The sequence below is a fragment of the Suncus etruscus genome, chromosome 2 (assembly GCF_024139225.1).
Source record: "Suncus etruscus isolate mSunEtr1 chromosome 2, mSunEtr1.pri.cur, whole genome shotgun sequence".
Lineage (NCBI taxonomy): Eukaryota > Metazoa > Chordata > Mammalia > Eulipotyphla > Soricidae > Suncus > Suncus etruscus.
This window is the reverse complement of record NC_064849.1, coordinates 165,869,624-165,887,892: the sequence shown is the minus strand read 5'-3', so window position 1 is coordinate 165,887,892 and position 18,269 is coordinate 165,869,624. Positions and strand designations below refer to the sequence as shown.

Sequence of the window (18,269 nt, the reverse complement as noted above, 5' to 3'; positions counted from 1 at the left end):
AATCCTGTCTTCCTCGGTTTTCAGAGGACTTAATTACAGCAGACTGACTAAACCAAAGACTGCATCAGTACCAAAACCTCAAGAGAAATATGAACATTTCATTTTTATAAATTACAGATGATTTTACCCTTCACAAAATACTTTTAGGTGACAGCATTCTGAGGAGGATCATAGTACATGCTGATGAGGGTAGAAAGCAAGTAAGCATGTAAGCATTCTGTGTATAGAAAATAGGGGAGTCGATGTAAACATATGTAACAGATGGGTAGGGTCTCCCTGTTTTTAGGCCAACGGTTTTTCCTTTCTAGTTTCCCCAACTTTTGCTGCATCTAGGCAAAAATCCTGCCAATCCCCCTTTTTCTTCTTTTATAATCTTTTAAATAGGGGCTCCTGCCTTTTTCATAGAAGCTTAGAACATGGATTACTTTGTTTTACCTCATATTTCTGCATTTTTTAAATAAAATTACAAAATGGAAGAAAGAAAGAATGGGGGCAGGGGCCAAGTGGTCTCAGGTGCATTGGTGGAGAAAAAAAGGACAAAACTGTATATCCAAGTCAAAGTCAACAACAATAGAATCAAGTCTTAAACTTAACAATCTAAACTTAAACCGACCTGTTGTACAGGCAGGCCTGAGCATAAGGGTGGTGGTACAGAAGCTCTCTGGGATGACTGGTGGAGGGAGGTCGACACTGGTGGTGGGACTGGCCCTGATACACTGTCTGTCTGAAATTCAACTATGAAAGACTTTGTAGATCACAATGGTTTCCATAAAATAAAGTAAGAACTGAGAGTGTGGTTGAAGCCACAAAACACTATGCCCATTTAAGGAATCAATGAAAGGACTCAGACCTGTGATAGAAAAGAATTATGAAATTAAAATATTTCTCTTAAAAATTAAGATAAAAGTATGTGTTTGGGCAGTATAAAGTCAGAATGCATGCTTAGCATGAGTGGGATCTGGATTCAATCACCAGCAAGACATGCTTTAGCAGCATTGCACTCAGAGTGAATCATCAGCCTGATTTACACAATACCACTGGAAGTGGATCCTGGACCTCTGAAAACCCAAAGGAGTATTTGTCTTGGGAAGAGGTGAATTAAATGGCTAGAGTCAGGGCAGGAGAAGAAATAAATCTATTCCATTTCATGGACAAATAAAACTATGTCCATTTCATTGCTATTACGGTACTATCCTTCCTTCCTTCTTCCTTCCTTCCTTCCTTCCTTCCTTCCTTCCTTCCTTCTTCCCTCCCACCCTCCCTCTTTCTCCTTCCTTCCTTCCTTTCCTTCCTTCCTTCTTCCCTCCCACCCTCCCTCTTCCTTCCTTCCTTCCCTTCTTCCTTCCTTCCTCCCTCCCTTCCTCCCTTTCTTCCTTTCTTCCTCCCTCCCTCCCTTTTTCTTTCTTTCTTTCTTTCTTTCTTTCTTTCTTTCTTTCTTTCTTTCTTTCTTTCTTTCTTTCTTTCTTTCTTTCTTTCTTTCTTTCTTTCTTTCTCTCTCTCTCTTTCTCTCTCTCTTTCTTTCTTTCTTTCTTTCTTTCTTTCTTTCTTTCTTTCTTTCTTTCTTTCTTTCTTTCTTTCTCTTTCTTTCTTTCTTTCTTTCTTTCTTTCTTTCTTTCTTTCTTTCTCTCTCTCTCTCTCTTTCTTTCTTGCCACACCTGGTGGTGCTTAGGGCTTATTTATAACTTTGTGCTCAGGCACCATTCCTATCAGTGTTCAGGGGACCATATGGGATAGAACATGGGTTGGCTGTGTATAATACAAGCACTCTACCTGTCATTCTATTGCTATGCCTCCCTATTGCTTTACTTTTAAAAATCAATCCAAGTAAAACAGTAGAGAGATGGCTCAGTGGGCTGAAAAGCAAGTTTTGTATACAGCAAGCCTAGGTTTGATCTCAGTACTATATGATTCCCCAGAGCACTAAAAATCTAGGGGTGGCTTGAGTACTGCTAGGTTAGGTCCTCAAACCAAAACAATCAAAGCAAAATAAATCTAAACATATGTATCATCTTTAAAAATAAAACTATTATTCTATTGTCATTAAATTGATTATAAACTAATAAAATAACAATAAAGTTTAAGTGAAATTGCTCAAAGTGAAAGTTTTATTTTTCTTTATATTTTTAGATTGCACATTTCAGAGATTTGGGCAAAATTTCATGTCTTCTGAGACAAGACTCAAGAAACTGGGGAAAAGAAAACCCTTGGTCATAACACCTATCAAAAACCAGTAAAATATCTAAGGGTAAGAAGTATAAAAAAAGAAATGGGACCTTAGGCTGGAGAGATAGGGAAGTAGGTAGGATGCTTGCCTTGCATGCTGCTGACTAGGCTCTATCTCTGGCATCCTATAAAGTCCTCCAATACCCCCAGGAGTGATTCTTGTGTGTAGAGCCAGGAGTAACCCCTGAACTGTGCTGAATGTGGTCCAAAAACAAGAAATGGGACATTCTAAATATACCTGCACATTATAATTATAAATTATAGAATAAATCATATAAAAATATAAAAATTTGAATCACTTTTTATTTATTGCAGCCTGTATGAACAGAAATAAACTTCTCAAAGGTTCCCTGACTCCTGTATGGCTCACAGGAAATACCACATTGGATTGGTAATCGATATTCCAACTTCTTCCACACCTACCACTAAAATCCTCATCACTTTCTCATCCAGGTTGTTTCCATTATAAAAAATGAGCGATGAGGGGCTGGAGCAAAAGCACTGCTGTAGGGAGTTTGCCTTGCACGCGGCTGACCCAGAATGGACCTTGGTTCTATCCCTGGCATCCTATGAAGTTCCCAAGTCAGGAGTGATTGCTGAGTGCATAGCCAGGAGTTAGTAACCCCTGAGCATCACTGGATGTGGCCCAAAAATTAAAACAAAAAAATTAGTCATTAAAGACTCTATGACTTTACACCTGTCTTTATTACTTAAAAGCATTTATTATGGTTATCAAAGAGATTTAGATTTAAGTTTGGTTTGTAATTTTTTTGTTTTTGTTTTTGGGTCACACCTGGCAGCACTCAGGAGTTCCTCCTGGCTCAATGCTCAGAAATCGCCCCCGGCAGGCTCGGGCGACCATATGGGATGCCGGGATTTGAACCACTGTCCTTCTGCATGAAAGGCAAACACCTTACCTCCATGCTATCGCTCCGGCCCCATGGTTTGTAAATATTTTTATTTGTAAATACCTATGATTAAAAATATAGTTTTTTTAACCTTTTCATAACTACTCAACAGTAAGAGGACTTAAAATATATTATCATAAAGATAATCTGGAAAACATGGTGACGAATAAATTTTAGATAGCTGACTTTTACTGGTAAGCCCTGAGGAATCTCTGGAGTCCAGTTACAGCTCTCCTTGCAGGAATGCTTCACTAACAATATCCTCATCCTCACTCTCACCCCCCCCCCCATCATCATAATGATCTTGAACAGTGGTCTGTAATCTAAAGGAAACCTCTGTGAAAATCCAAGACTATCATCCTGTCTTTTAATAGTTTGTCCTTCATAGGAATACACCCTAGAGTAATGGGGAACACATATCACACCACATTAGACTAATGAAAAACAGGACTCCAATATTTGTAGAGGAATGTTTTTCCTTCTTTAACTTTCTTAAATTCATAGAGGGAGGGCAAAGGGGAGACCACTGGCAGTGTGTTGAAGGGCAAGGGGTGAAGCACTCTGCTTTGGGTATTTGTCTATCTTCTTAGAGTTCCAGTCCAGTATTCTACCACTAATCTCTTGTGAGGTTAGATGGTACCTATGCTTGAGAAAATTAAAATGAGTAAAAACATGTATGAGGGTTCCAGTTTCCAACTTCAGACTGCCAAGTGGCAAAATGCAGCCAGACCATGGTAAATACCAATGGATTGTAAGGTAAGTGATAAACTGAAAAGTATTTTGATACCTCTTATTTAATAATTAGCCGAGTCAGTTTTGGAAGCAGTACTACCCTGCTCCCTTTCTCCCTTACTTTCTTGGGCTTTCAGCTTTTAAAAATCAAACACTGCACATATCTTATTTATTTATTTATTTATTTATTTATTTATTTATTTATGATCTTTATTTAAACACCGTGATTACAAATATAATTGTAGCTGTATGATTACAGTCATGTAAAGAACACCCCCTTCACCAGTGCAGGATTCCCACCACCAATTTCTCAGATCTACCTACTCCCCACCCCACCCACACCTGTACTTGAGACAGGCTTTCTTTTTCCCTCATTCATTCACATTGTTATGATAACTTTCAGTGTAGTTATTTCTCTAACTGCACTTATCACTCTGTGTGGTGAGCTTCATGTCATTAGCTGCACCTACATGGGAGGATGGGGGGAAGTAAGGGTTGGGACTGAGGCAGTAAAATATTAGAAATGAGCTTTGTAGGGCAGAATCAAGGTCCCAATACAAGATGGATATTTTGGATATATAGAATCTATGCACACAATACTATCAATATGAAAACAAAGAGAAAAAATTTCCACTGACTGTCCCAACATAAACCAGTGCTAGAACAGCTTGCCCTCCTCCCAGAGCGCATTCCCATTAGTGTAGGGAGAGATAGGGGGAAAGCCTGTTGACCCCTATAGAGTCCACCTAGACCGGTGCCCAGGGAAAGACTGAAGTCCAGGGGAGAAAAACCCTATACCTGGCAAGAGCTGGTCTCCAGAATCAAAGAGGAAACCGGAAGCCAGATGTCTGCCCGCCCTCCTCCCCATGCACCTCCCCCCTGGAGTACAGAGGGAGGGGGGAACCTGAGGACCACTAAGAGTCCACCTGAACCCACTTCTGGCCATCTGAGCTGGCACCCAGGGAAGTCAGGGGAAAAAGACAAGGACGACTGGGGGCCTCACATATCTAAATTGTAGTCAGTCACTGTGGGAAAAATTTGGGCCATGGAAGTTTGTTCACAGTTAAGTCAAAGCCTTGGGAACATCTGTAGAGCTAACAGTAAGGCCCTTAGAAATGGGTTTATCTGTTTATTCCCTTGTACTAGCACCTGGTACTAGCTCTCTATTTAGTAACTGCTCAATTAAATGGATGGAAGTATCTGGAACAAGGCACTAAGAGAATCTGTTTCTAGTAAACTGCAAGTATTTTATGCATGTACCGATACATCTGTGTATCTACCAGACACAAATCTACATTAAGGCCATTTTCTATGGGTCCCTTTCTGGCAAGAGTTTCATTGACAGGAACAGGAACATAAGGCCATATCCCCTTGGTCATACTGCAAGGTTAAGCCTTTTGGCTGGGCTTTCCTATGGACGAAGTGGGTAGTGTCTAAGAATTCTGGACCACATGGTTGTCCAAATATATATAGATTTCTAGGGCCTTCAGATGCTAATAAGAGGGGGGAAGAAATTATTTTTGAGAGAATGTAAAATTAGTTCTTGCTAGTACATTTGCCTTGAAGGTGGCTTCATTTAACTTCACTTGAAAGTGGACCATTAGTATCACTAAGATTCTTTTTTTTGTTTTTTGGCCACATCCGGTGACGTCCGGAGTTACTCCTGGCTATGCGCTCAGAAATTGCTTTTGGCTTGGGGGACCATATGGGATGCTGGGGGATTGAACCACAGCCTGTCCTAGGCTGGCACATGCAAGGCAGATGCCTTATTGCTTGTACCACTGCTCAGGCCACAGTATCACTAAGATTCTAAGGTAAATATTTTCAAGAGAGAAATAATTTGTCTTTTTGTAAAAGGCTGGGTTTCTTTGGGAGTGAATACATCTAGCTGTGCTTAGGACTTATTCCTTGTTCTGTGCTCATGAATCACACTCCTCGTAGGGTTTGGGGGAACATATGGGGTGCCAGGGATCAAATCTGGGTCTGAGTCTGGCTTATACAAGCATGCCCTACATGCTAGTGTCACTTGTAGAGGAATTTTAGTTTATGATTATAAGAAAGCACACAATGCTTCTCTGGCTAGCACATGGGAAAACAAAGTTAAGGCTGAGGATTCAATTCATTCTTGCAGGAGGGAGAGATAGTTCAGGTGGCAAGGCACTTGCCTTGATGTGGCTGACCAGGATCAATCCTGGCATACCATAAGGTTCCCCTAGGACCAGCAGAAGTAACCCCTGAGCATGGCTGGGTGTGACACCACCAAAAAAACAAACAAAAAAAGCCCAAAATAATCTTCATTGTTAGAAAGTACAATGTCTATTCCATATCTCATCATGATAACTACTGGCATTCAGAATATAACTACATAATGGTATCATTATGTAAAATGGTAAATGCTACAACATGAACAAATATAAAATATTATTCTAAGGGGCCGGGCGGTGGCGCAAGAGGTAAGGTGCCTGCCTTGCCTGCGCTAGCCTTGGACGGACCACAGTTCGATCCCCCGGCGTCCCATATGGTCCCCCAAGCCAGGAGCAACTTCTGAGCGCATAGCCAGGAGTAACCCCTGAGCGTTACCCGGTGTGGCTCAAAAAACCAAAAAAAAAAAAAATATGAGACGCCATTTTCAGGGAGGGACTTCAGAGCATAAAAACCGGCTAACCTTTGCAAAAGCTGGCTCCCTGTGTGTGACACCAGGCGGGGAAAATCCGCAAAAGTACACCGGCCCAGTGGGGCTTCAGCTGTGAAAGACTGTGAGTGTGACCTGTCTATGTCTGTCTACTGTCCTCTTAGCGTGAAACTCTCTTGCGAGTGGGGCAAAAAGAGCCTCCAGAAACCTCGCTCGCCTAGACGCCATTTCAGGGAGGGACTTCAGAGCATAAAAACCCCGGCTAACCTTTGCAAAAGCTGGCTCCTGTGTGTGACACCAGGCGGGGAAACTCCGCAAAAGTACACCGGCCCAGTGGGCTCAGCTGTGAAAGACTGTGAGTGTGACCTGTCTATGTCTGTCTACTGTCCTCTTGCGTTGAAACTCTTGCGTGTGGGCAAAAAGAGCCTCCAGAAACCTCGCTTGCCCAGACGCCATTTTCAGGGAGGGGACTTCAGAGCATAAAAACCGGCTAACCTTGCAAAAGCTGGCTCCCTGTGTGTGACACCAGGCGGGAAAAATCGCAAAAGTACACCCGGCCCAGTGGGGCTCAGCTGTGAAAGACTGTGAGTGTGACCTGTCTATGTCTGTCTACTGTCCTCTTCGCGTGAAACTCTTGCGAGTGGGGCAAAAAAGAGCCTCCAGAACTCCTCGCTTGCCCAGACGCCATTTTCAGGGAGGGACTTCAGAGCATAAAAACCGGCTAACCTTTGCAAAAGCTGGCTCCCTGTGTGTGACACCAGGCGGGGAAAATCCGCAAAAGTACACCGGCCCAGTGGGGCTCAGCTGTGAAAGACTGTGAGTGTGACCTGTCTATGTCTGTCTACTGTCCTCTTGCGTGAAACTCTTGCGAGTGGGGCAAAAGAGCCTCCAGAAACCTCGCTTGCCCAGACGCCATTTTCAGGGAGGGACTTCAGAGCATAAAAACCGGCTAACCTTTGCAAAAGCTGGCTCCCTGTGTGTGACACCAGGCGGGGAAAATCCGCAAAAGTACACCGGCCCAGTGGGGCTCAGCTGTGAAAGACTGTGAGTGTGACCTGTCTATGTCTGTCTACTGTCCTCTTGCGTGAAACTCTTGCGAGTGGGGCAAAAAGAGCCTCCAGAAACCTCGCTTGCCCAGACGCCATTTTCAGGGAGGGACTTCAGAGCATAAAAACCGGCTAACCTTTGCAAAAGCTGGCTCCCTGTGTGTGACACCAGGCGGGGAAAATCCGCAAAAGTACACCGGCCCAGTGGGGCTCAGCTGTGAAAGACTGTGAGTGTGACCTGTCTATGTCTGTCTACTGTCCTCTTGCGTGAAACTCTTGCGAGTGGGGCAAAAAGAGCTCAGAGGAGCACGGCCGCTCCGCTTCGCTACGCGGCCGTGCACTCTTTCTAAGGAAAGAACTCCATTGCAACAAGAAGGAAAAATCACACTAAGAACGGTGCTATATCACAGAAGCAAACATTTCTCTCTGGACTGTCTTCTCTGTTGCATGCTCGGGCCTAAGATTTGTCCCAGTGTGAGGCTTCATCCACGGAGGACTCCCCTCCCTTAGAGGCAAGTCAGCCCATCCAGAAAGGGAGGAGCCAGAGGAGTGTGCTGCCTACATCATATAGACAATGAATACCACTACAACACGTAGAAAAACCCACAATACAAGTGTGACAATGGGGAAACAATGCAGGCCAGCATCAGACATAGAATGAAGATGACAATTCTGAGGACCAGATAATGACTGAACAACTAATCAACCTCTCAGATAAGGACTTTAGACTAGCAATATGGAAGGTGCTCAACAGACTCCAAGAAACCATGGATCGAGTTGAACAGAACACTAATAAGAACCAAGAAAATATGAAGGCAGAAATGACAAAACTCCAAACTGAAATAACATGTCAACTAACAGGACTGAAAAAGTCAGTAAACGAAGTGAATGACAAAATGGATAAGCTCTGGGACAGGGTATCAGAAGCTGAGAATAGACTTGGTGCTGTGGAAGATGAGATACATAACAATTCCATACAGCAGGAGAGATTGGACAAAAAACTTAAAGCAAATGAGCAGACAATGGAAAAATTAGTCAAAGAATGGGAACAGACGAAAATAGAAGTCTATGATAAGATCAACAGAAACAACTTAAGAATCATTGGAGTCCCAGAGACCCAGGAAGAAAATTTCCAGGAAGAATCAATGGTCAAGAACATCATTAAAGAGAAACTTCCAGAGATAAAGAATATATGTGATCAAATCCTGCATGCCCGAAGAGTACCAACCAAAAGAGACCCCAGAAAAACCACCCCAAGACACATCCTAGTCACAATGACAAATCCCACAGATAGAGACAGAATTCTGAAAACAGCAAGATCAAAAGGGGAAATCATGTTCAAGCAAGCTTCCCTGAGATTTACAGCAGACCTGTCACCAGAAACGCTCAATGCCAGAAAGCAGTGGTGGGATATTGTGACAAGACTGAATGAAATGAATGCTTCACCCAGAATACTATACCCAGCAAAACTCACTTTCCGGTTTGATGGAAGAATACATGGTTTCACAGACAAAAAACAGCTCAGAAACTTCAGAGACACAAAACCAGTCTTAAGAGAAAAACTGAAAGACCTAATCTAAGACAAGACTACCCAAAAGACACACCAAATTTTGAAATAAAGATGGTGTTAAATCCCAGGACAATTCTTTCTCTCAACGTCAATGGACTAAATGCACCAGTTAAGAGACACAGAGTGGCTAAATGGATCAAAAAACTCAATCCAACCTTCTGCTGCCTACAAGAAACGCACCTGAATAGTCAGAACAAACATAGACTCAAAATAAAAGGCTGGAGAAAAGTTATCCAAGCAAACAACACCCATAAAAAAGCTGGAGTGGCCATACTAATATCAGATAATGCAAACTTTATACTCAGGAAGATTGTAAGGGACAAAGACGGACATTTTATATTAATCAAGGGGTACGTAGAGCAGGAAGAATTCACTCTCCTAAACATATATGCACCGAATGAGGGGCCAGCAAAATATTTAATACAACTGTTGACAAATCTGAAAAATAATATCAACAACAACACAATAATTGTGGGGGACCTTAACACGGCTTTGTCAACACTGGACAGGTCAACCAGACTGAAACCCAACAAGAATATACTAGACCTGAGGAGAGAAATGGAAGAAAGAGGCCTAGTGGATATATATAGGACTCTCCATCCCCAGAAACCTGGATACACATTCTTCTCCAATGTACATGGGACATTCTCCAGGATAGACTACATGCTGGCACATAAAACATACCTCCATAAGATCAAGAGGATAGAAATTTTGCAGACTACCTTCGCTGACCACAAGGCTCTGAAATTATTTGTGAACTCCAAAGGGACTCAGAAGAAACACTTTAACACCTGGAAGTTAAACAGCCTCATGCTCAATAACCAGTGGGTCCGAGATGAAATCAAGGAGGAAATCAAAAGGTTCCTGGAAACAAATGACAATAAAGACACAAACTCTCAGAACTTATGGGACACAGCAAAAGCAGTACTGAGAGGAAAATTTATAGCTTTGCAAGCACACATCAGGAAGGAAGAAGGAGCTTACCTGAGTAGCTTAATGACACAGCTAATAGAACTAGAAAATGCTCAACAAAAGGACCCAAGAATAGGAAGACAGAAGGAAATAACAAAGCTGAGAGCAGAAATCAACGAAGTGGAAACACAAAAAACAATTCGAAAGATCAACGAAAGCAGAAGTTGGTTCTTTGAAAAAATAAACAAGATTGATAGACCACTGGCAAACCTAACAAAGAAAGAGAGGGAGAGAAATTTGATAACTCGTATCAGGAATGAAAAAGGAGAGATCACTACTGATATGACAGAGATTCAAAGGGTAATCAGAAACTACTTTGAAAAACTCTACGCCACTAAAAATGAGAACCTGGAAGAAATGGATAAATTCTTGGACTCTTATAATCTTCCACGGTTGAAGGAAGAGGATGTAGCATATCTAAACACCCCCATCACCATTGATGAAATTAAAACAGTAATCAAATGTCTGCCGAAAAACAAAAGCCCAGGTCCAGATGGATTCACTAATGAATTCTATCAAACTTTCCAAGAGGAATTACTGCCAATCTTGGCAAGACTCTTTCATGAAATTGAACAAACAGAAACACTTCCAAATAGCTTTTATGAAGCCAACATCACCTTGATACCTAAACCAGACAGAGACGCTACCAAAAAAGAAAATTACAGACCAATATCACTGATGAATGCAGATGCAAAGATCCTCAACAAAATCCTGGCAAATAGGATTCAATGCCTCGTTAAGAAGATCATCCACTACGATCAAGTAGGTTTCATCCCAGGAATGCAAGGCTGGTTTAACATCCGTAAATCTATCAACATAATACACAACATCAATAACAAGAAAAATAAAAACCACATGATCATATCAATAGATGCAGAGAAAGCATTTGATAAGGTCCAACACCCATTCTTGATCAAAACTCTCAGCAAGATGGGAATGGAGGGAACCTTTCTCAATATAGTGAAGGCCATCTACCACAAGCCAGTGGCAAATATTATCCTCAATGGAGAAAAACTGAAAGCCTTCCCTCTAAATTCTGGCACAAGACAAGGCTGTCCTCTCTCACCACTCCTATTCAACATAGCACTGGAAGTACTTGCTATAGCGATTAGGCAAGAAAAGGATATCAAGGGAATCCAGATAGGAAAGGAAGAAGTCAAGCTCTCACTGTTTGCAGATGACATGATACTCTACTTAGAAAACCCTAAAGACTCTATCAAAAAGCTTCTAGAAACAATAGACTCATATAGCAAGGTGGCAGGCTAGAAAATTAACACACAAAAATCAATGGCCTTTCTATATACCAATAGTAATAAGGATGAAATGGACATTAAGAAAACAACCCCATTCACAATAGTACCACACAAACTCAAATATCTTGGAATCAACTTGACTAAATATGTGAAGGACCTATACAAAGAAAACTATAAAACTCTGCTCCAAGAAATAAGAGAGGACACACGGAAATGGAAACACATACCTGCTCATGGATTGGCAGGATTAACATCATCAAAATGTCAATACTCCCCAAGGCATTATAGATTTAATGCCATCCCTCTAAAGATACCCATGACATTCTTCAAAGAAGTGGATCAGACACTTTTGAAATTCATTTGGAACAATAAACACCCTCGAATAGCTAAAGCAATCATTGGGAAAAAGAATATGGGAGGAATTACTTTTCCCAACTTTAAACTGTACTACAAAGCAACAATTATCAAAACAGCATGGTATTGGAATAAGGATAGGTCCTCAGATCAGTGGAATAGGCTTGAATACTCAGAAAATGTTCCCCAGAGATACAACCATCTAATTTTTGATAAAGGAGCAGGAAATCCTAAATGGAGCAAAGAAAGCCTCTTCAACAAGTGGTGTTGGCACAATTGGATAGCCACTTGCAAAAAATTAAACTTAGACCCCCAGCTAACATCATGTACAAAGGTAAAATCCAAATGGATTAAAGACCTCGATATCAGCCCCAAAACCATAAGATATATAGAACAGCACATAGGCAAAACACTACAGGACATTACAGGCATCTTCAAGGAGGAAACTGCACTCTCCAAGCAAGTGAAAGCAGAGATTAACAGATGGGAATATATTAAGCTGAGAAGCTTCTGCACCTCAAAGGAAATAGTGCCCAGGATACAAGAGCCACCCACTGAGTGGGAGAAACTATTCACCCAATACCCATCAGATAAGGGGCTAATCTCCAAAATATACAAGGCACTGACAGAACTTTACAAGAAAAAAACATCTAACCCCATCAAAAAATGGGGAGAAGAAATGAACAGACACTTTGACAAAGAAGAAATACGCATGGCCAAAAGACACATGAAAAAATGTTCCACATCACTAATCATCAGGGAGATGCAAATCGAAACAACGATGAGATACCACCTCACACCCCAGAGAATGGCACACATCACAAAGAATGAGAATAAACAGTGTTGGCGGGGATGTGGAGAGAAAGGAACTCTTATCCACTGCTGGTGGGAATGCTGTCTAGTTCAACCTTTATGGAAAGCGATATGGAGATTCCTCCAAAAACTGGAAATCGAGCTCCCATATGATCCAGCTATACCACTCCTAGGAATATACCCTAGGAACACAAAAATACAATACAAAAAACCCCTTCCTTACACCTATATTCATGCAGCTCTATTTACCATAGCAAGACTCTGGAAACACAAGATGCCCTTCAACAGACGAATGGCTAAAGAAACTGTGGTACATATACACAATGGAATATTATGCAGCTGTCAGGAGAGATGAAGTCATGAAATTTTCCTATACTGGATGTACATGGAACTCTATTATGCTGAGTGAAATAAGTCCAGAGAAGAGGAGGAAAAATGCAGAATGGTCTCACTCATCTATGGGTTTTAAGAAAAATGAAAGACACCCTTGTAATAATAATTTTCAGACACAAAGAGAAAAGAGCTGGAAGTTCCAGCTCACCTCAGGAAGCTCACCACAAAGAGTGATGAGTTTAGTTATAGCAAATAACTACATTTTGAACTGTCCCTAATATTGAGAATGTAATGAGGAAGGAAATGTAGAGCCTGTTTAGGTACAGGTGGGGGTTGGGGGGGGAGCGAGTGGAGATTTGGGACTTGGGTGATGGGAATGTTGCACTGGAGATGGGTGGTGTTCCTTTTATGACTGAAACCCAAACACAATCATGTATGTAATCAAGGTGTTTAAATAAAAAAAATATATATATATATATATATATTATTCTAGGAGACACACACCAAAGACCATGATTCTATTTGTGTATACTTAATATAGCACAGGTTGTGGATATGAATTAGGCTCATTTTGCCTCCAAACAAATATTCTTAAAGCTTTACCTGGAAACATTTAGAGTTCCTCCAAATGGTAAACATTTTCTAAATGATATCTAAGTGATATCAAATACCTGCACAGAATAACTAAAAACAGATATTTAAACAAATCCATGGACAGCATGCATAACAGCACTACTCACATAACTGTACTACTCACAATGTCCAAAAGGTAAAAGTGTCCAATTATAACATTAATGGATCACTGAAAAGACTGTAATAAATTCATAAAATGGAATATTATTTGGCCATGAATAATGGTAAACGCTACAACATGCAAGAATATAAAATGTTATGCTAGGAAGCACACAGTGAAGATCATAATTCTATTCATGTGAAATATTTAAAATGCGTAAATTCATGGCAACAGAAAGAACATATGTGAATGCCAAAGGAGCTCGTCGGGTAGTAGGCAGGGGTGTCCTGCTAAGCTAAAATTCTCTTTCTAATTCTCTACAAATTACTTTTATGAATTTAATATTTTTGAGCATGTTCTCACTATTACCCATTTAAACATAACTTAAAGACTGTATTGTGTTTATATTGAATATGTGCTTTATAGTTTTCTTTTATTGAACATTTATTTATGCTATTCTGAGTGTTTAACAATGTAAGTATACTTTATTTTATATAAAGTAAATATGGTATATATCATATCATATATCACCAATATACATGAAATTGAAGAATGAGTCCCAAAGCCGAAGCAACACTTTAGCATGACTATTAAGATCATCACTTTGTAACTAGAAAGAAAAGTTCTTCGGCTCCACAGTCATATCTAAAGTGCAAATGAATGTGTGTATATGTTAAATAGAGACTCTGCTCAGTACATTCAGTGAAATTTGCGCTCAAATTCACAAGCATGAACATTATACAGTGAGTGTGGCTCCTTGGAAATTTTTGTATTGTGTTTGTTTTGGGGCCACACCCAATGATGCTTAGGGGTTACTCCTGGCTCTGCACATGGGAACTATTCCTGTTGATTCTCAGGGGACCAGATGGCAGGCATATCAGGGATCAAACTGGGGTATGCCACATGCAAGATGAATGTTCTTTCCACTGTATTATTGCTCTGGTCCTGAATCCTTAAATGTTTTTCAATTCAGTTCTCCTCCCTGTAATTTGCCTGTTAGTATTTTGAGCTGATGAAATACTTTCTAAATCTCTTTTTTTAACCACCAAAAAGAAAAATAAATGATTCTTACCATAATTAAGAGCTTCTGGTGCAGTCCATTTAATGGGAATCTGCTTTAAGCCAGAGGATGAATACACACCACCATCCTCCTGACGAGACATTCCAAAGTCACTGATTTTTAAAACATTATTTTCACCTACCAAGCAGTTTCTTGCAGCCAGATCCCTAGGTTACAATAAGAAATAGAAAACACCCATTAACACAAATTGAAAGCTGCTTTCACATTTATGACTTCCACACTTTGCATTTCTGCATTTGCAATGTATTTGTAATGAGGTTAAAAATGCTTGTGATTTGCCAGTCCTTCCCATCTTTTCTGTCATGGGTAAAACCATCCACAAGAATATTTGCATATTGAGCAGGTCACATGCTAATTTTCTAGGAACCAGATAGATTTCCATTTAAATAGAAAAATACTGATTCTGGGGTTAAGAACAAAACTCAGAGGAGCAGCTGAGCAAATCTGGCATCATGCTGTCAGCATCACTTTCCAAGAGTAGCACTTCTCAACAAGACCTTCTGGATGACAGAGTATTCTCCCTCTGTACTGCAGTGTCCACAGGGAGCCAAGGGCCTTATGTTGGAAGCAGACACTCACACACAACTTGTATCACAGGGAAATAACTCTTAATTGTGTTTACATTTGGTTGACTTAAATAACTGTAAATAATCTTTGGCAGTGAAATCCTAGCGCTACCGGGCCTGCCCGTTGCATTGGGGACAGGCAAAATTCTGCCTGCTCTCCAACTGCATCTTTTGTATATCTCCATAGTTTGTCGCATAGTCCAGAGTATATCAAGGAAGTGAGTAGAGAGCCACAGGGAACCAGAGAAAGAGAACAGTTAGTTAACTCATAGAGAAAGCAAGGAGCAAACGATAATTGCCTTTAATTAGCAAAGGCTTTAGATTTCATTCAAAGTGAGCTGAGAGGCACTAGTAAAGTTCTGCCTTGTGAAATGTCATGATCTGACTCAGATTTGGAAGGACGCTGGGGTGGAAATGGATTGACAGAACCAGATAGACTCCTTAGAAGACTATTTCTGAAGTGCAGGAGAAAAGGTCCTGCACTAAGAAGACAGTGGTCAGCTATCAGATTCAGACAATATTTTACAAGCACAATCAGAATTTCCTGGTAGGTTTGATGTGGAATAAGAGAAAAGAAAAATGGTAGATGACCGTGAAGATATTTTGAACTTAAGCAGCAGAAAGAATTTAACTAACATTTACTAAAATGGGATAGACAAGGGAGTTATTTTATGTAGTTATATTATTCTGCTCTTATAGACTATTGTACAGAGTATGAAAATAATTGTGAGATTACAGGTATGAAAAGAATGCAGGGTAGTTTTAAACCTAAATATTTTATAAATATTGCTCAAGGACTTTATCACTGTACTCCTCAAAACTTTGATATTCTGCATGCATAACACATCCTAGTTTTTCTAAGACCTTTCTCACTTCATAACTTTGAATAGAAATATTCTAAACATCATGTCACAGGCTTCACTGAATCCACAGCTTGTAAGATTTATGATTTTGTCTTATAATCAATTTGCAATACATTATCTTCAAATATATAAAAGGTATTTCAAAGAGAAAATCTAAGCAATAACACAATTGAGATTACAAATATCTTCAGGATCTGAAGCATTGCTTTTTCTATACATTTTATAACTCTATAAATACACACAAAATTGGAGATAAATATCCAATGCTTCTCATTAGACCAGAATGGCTATACCAGAGTTGGTAGAAATAAGTTAGCATCATTCAGGGGTCCTCAAGCTTTTTAAACAGGGGGCCAGTTCACTGTCCTCAGACCATTGGAGGGTCTGACTATAGTAAAAACAAAACTTATGAACAAATTCTTATGCACATTGCATATATCTTATTTTGCAATGAAGAAACAAAACAGATACAAATACAATATGTGGCCCGCGGGCCATAGTTTGAGGACCACAGGTATGACCCCACTTTCAATTATTCCTTATAACTGAGTAACAATCACTAGTTTCACTTTCAACTTTAGAAGACATTTCTGAATATAAAACATGATTCATGACTTGCAAAAAATTAAAAGTCTAATGATATGACTGCCTTATTACATAGGAGGTAGGCTAAGAAACTGAAATATATGAATATCCGATTGGTGCTAATGATATTTCCTAAGGATATTGAATTAACTTTGATATCATTGAATATAATATCAAAGAAATTATTGCTTTATATTTCAGCAGAGATCTTGGAGGTATTAGTAAGCTGACATTTTCTCTTCTAAATCTGCTAAGATTTACTTTCTTTTTCATAATAAAGAACCTTGGGAAAAAATCCAAGGCTAAAATTAAATCTGTAATTCATTCCCAGTCTTCATATGTTGCATGAACATCCATTGAAAGAGTGAGATAATAGTAACTGCTAGACAAAATAAGTGACAGTGATAAGCTACCTCATTTATCTACTTAGCTTCATCTCCAAGAAGGAAATAACAAGTTTTACAGAACATAAGTTCCACTTATGGGACAACTGGCCACAATAATTCCTAGCTCTGCCACTTTTTCTTTGTGTAGCATTGATTTATTAAGTTACACTATACTCATCTACAAAATACAGCCAAGGCCCAGGGAAATAGCTACAAGGGATACAGTGCATGCTCATCCAAGTTTGGTACTTAGGACCACATGGTCCCTGGAATACCACTGGTAGACCCCGGTAGCTACTGGTAGTTAACTGGTAATAACTGGTAGTCTTAGTAGCCCCTGAATACAATTAGGGTAGTTCTGATAGCTACAGCACCATTAGACCATTAGATAGGCTCTAGAAATATAACAACAAGTGAGTAGAGCTGGGAAAAACAAAACTAAAATAACTGCTCGGGTCTCCAATCACTGTTTGAGATAATAATCTCTGAAATAAATAGTAGGGTTATGAGATAATGTTTGTAAAGTACAAATGTATGACTTAAAAGAAGTCTTAATAAGCTATCATTATCATGTTGTAAGTTCTGTGGTTTATATATTTTTACCAGCATCGCTGGTGCTATAAAATGCCCTGAAATACTTAAAAATAGACATTCTTGCAATAATAATTTTCAGACACAAAAGAGAAAAGAGCTGGAAGTTCCAGCTCACCTCATAAAGCTACCCAAAGAGTGATGAGTTTAGTTAGAGAAATAACTACATTCTGAATTGTCCTAATAATGAGAATGTATGAGGGAAATGGAAAGCCTGTCTAGAGGACAGGCAGGGGTTGGGTGGGGAGGAGGGAGATTTGGGACATTGGTGATGGGAATGTTGCACTGGTGATGGGTAGTGTTCTTTACATGACTGAAACCCAAACACAATCATATATGTAATCAAGGTGTTTAAATAAAATAAAATATATTAAAAAGAATATAAAAATAAAATAGCAATAGTTACCAAAGCATTGTACAGATTTAATGATATCTCTCTAAGTATACCCATTACATTTTTCAAAGAAGGGGATCAAAGACTCCTAAAATTATTCTGGAACAATAATTGTCCTCAGGGTAGCTAAATAAATCCTTGGAACAAAGATGGAAGGCATCACTTTTCCCAACTTTAAATTGAACTATAAAGAATAGTCTTTAAAACAGCATGGTATTGGAACAAAGACAGACC

At 39.8% G+C, this 18,269-nt stretch overlaps 1 protein-coding gene across 1 annotated transcript in view; it reads right to left on the bottom strand.

Moving 5' to 3' along the window:
* The window catches only part of FER (FER tyrosine kinase), a 430,623-nt gene that overhangs the window by 4,156 nt on the left and 408,198 nt on the right, over window positions 1-18,269 (bottom strand). Inside the window, exon 18 of the mRNA XM_049769126.1 lies at window positions 14,642-14,796. Within this exon, the coding sequence (XP_049625083.1) occupies window positions 14,642-14,796 (155 nt within the window). The remainder of the gene's footprint in view (window positions 1-14,641; window positions 14,797-18,269) is intronic.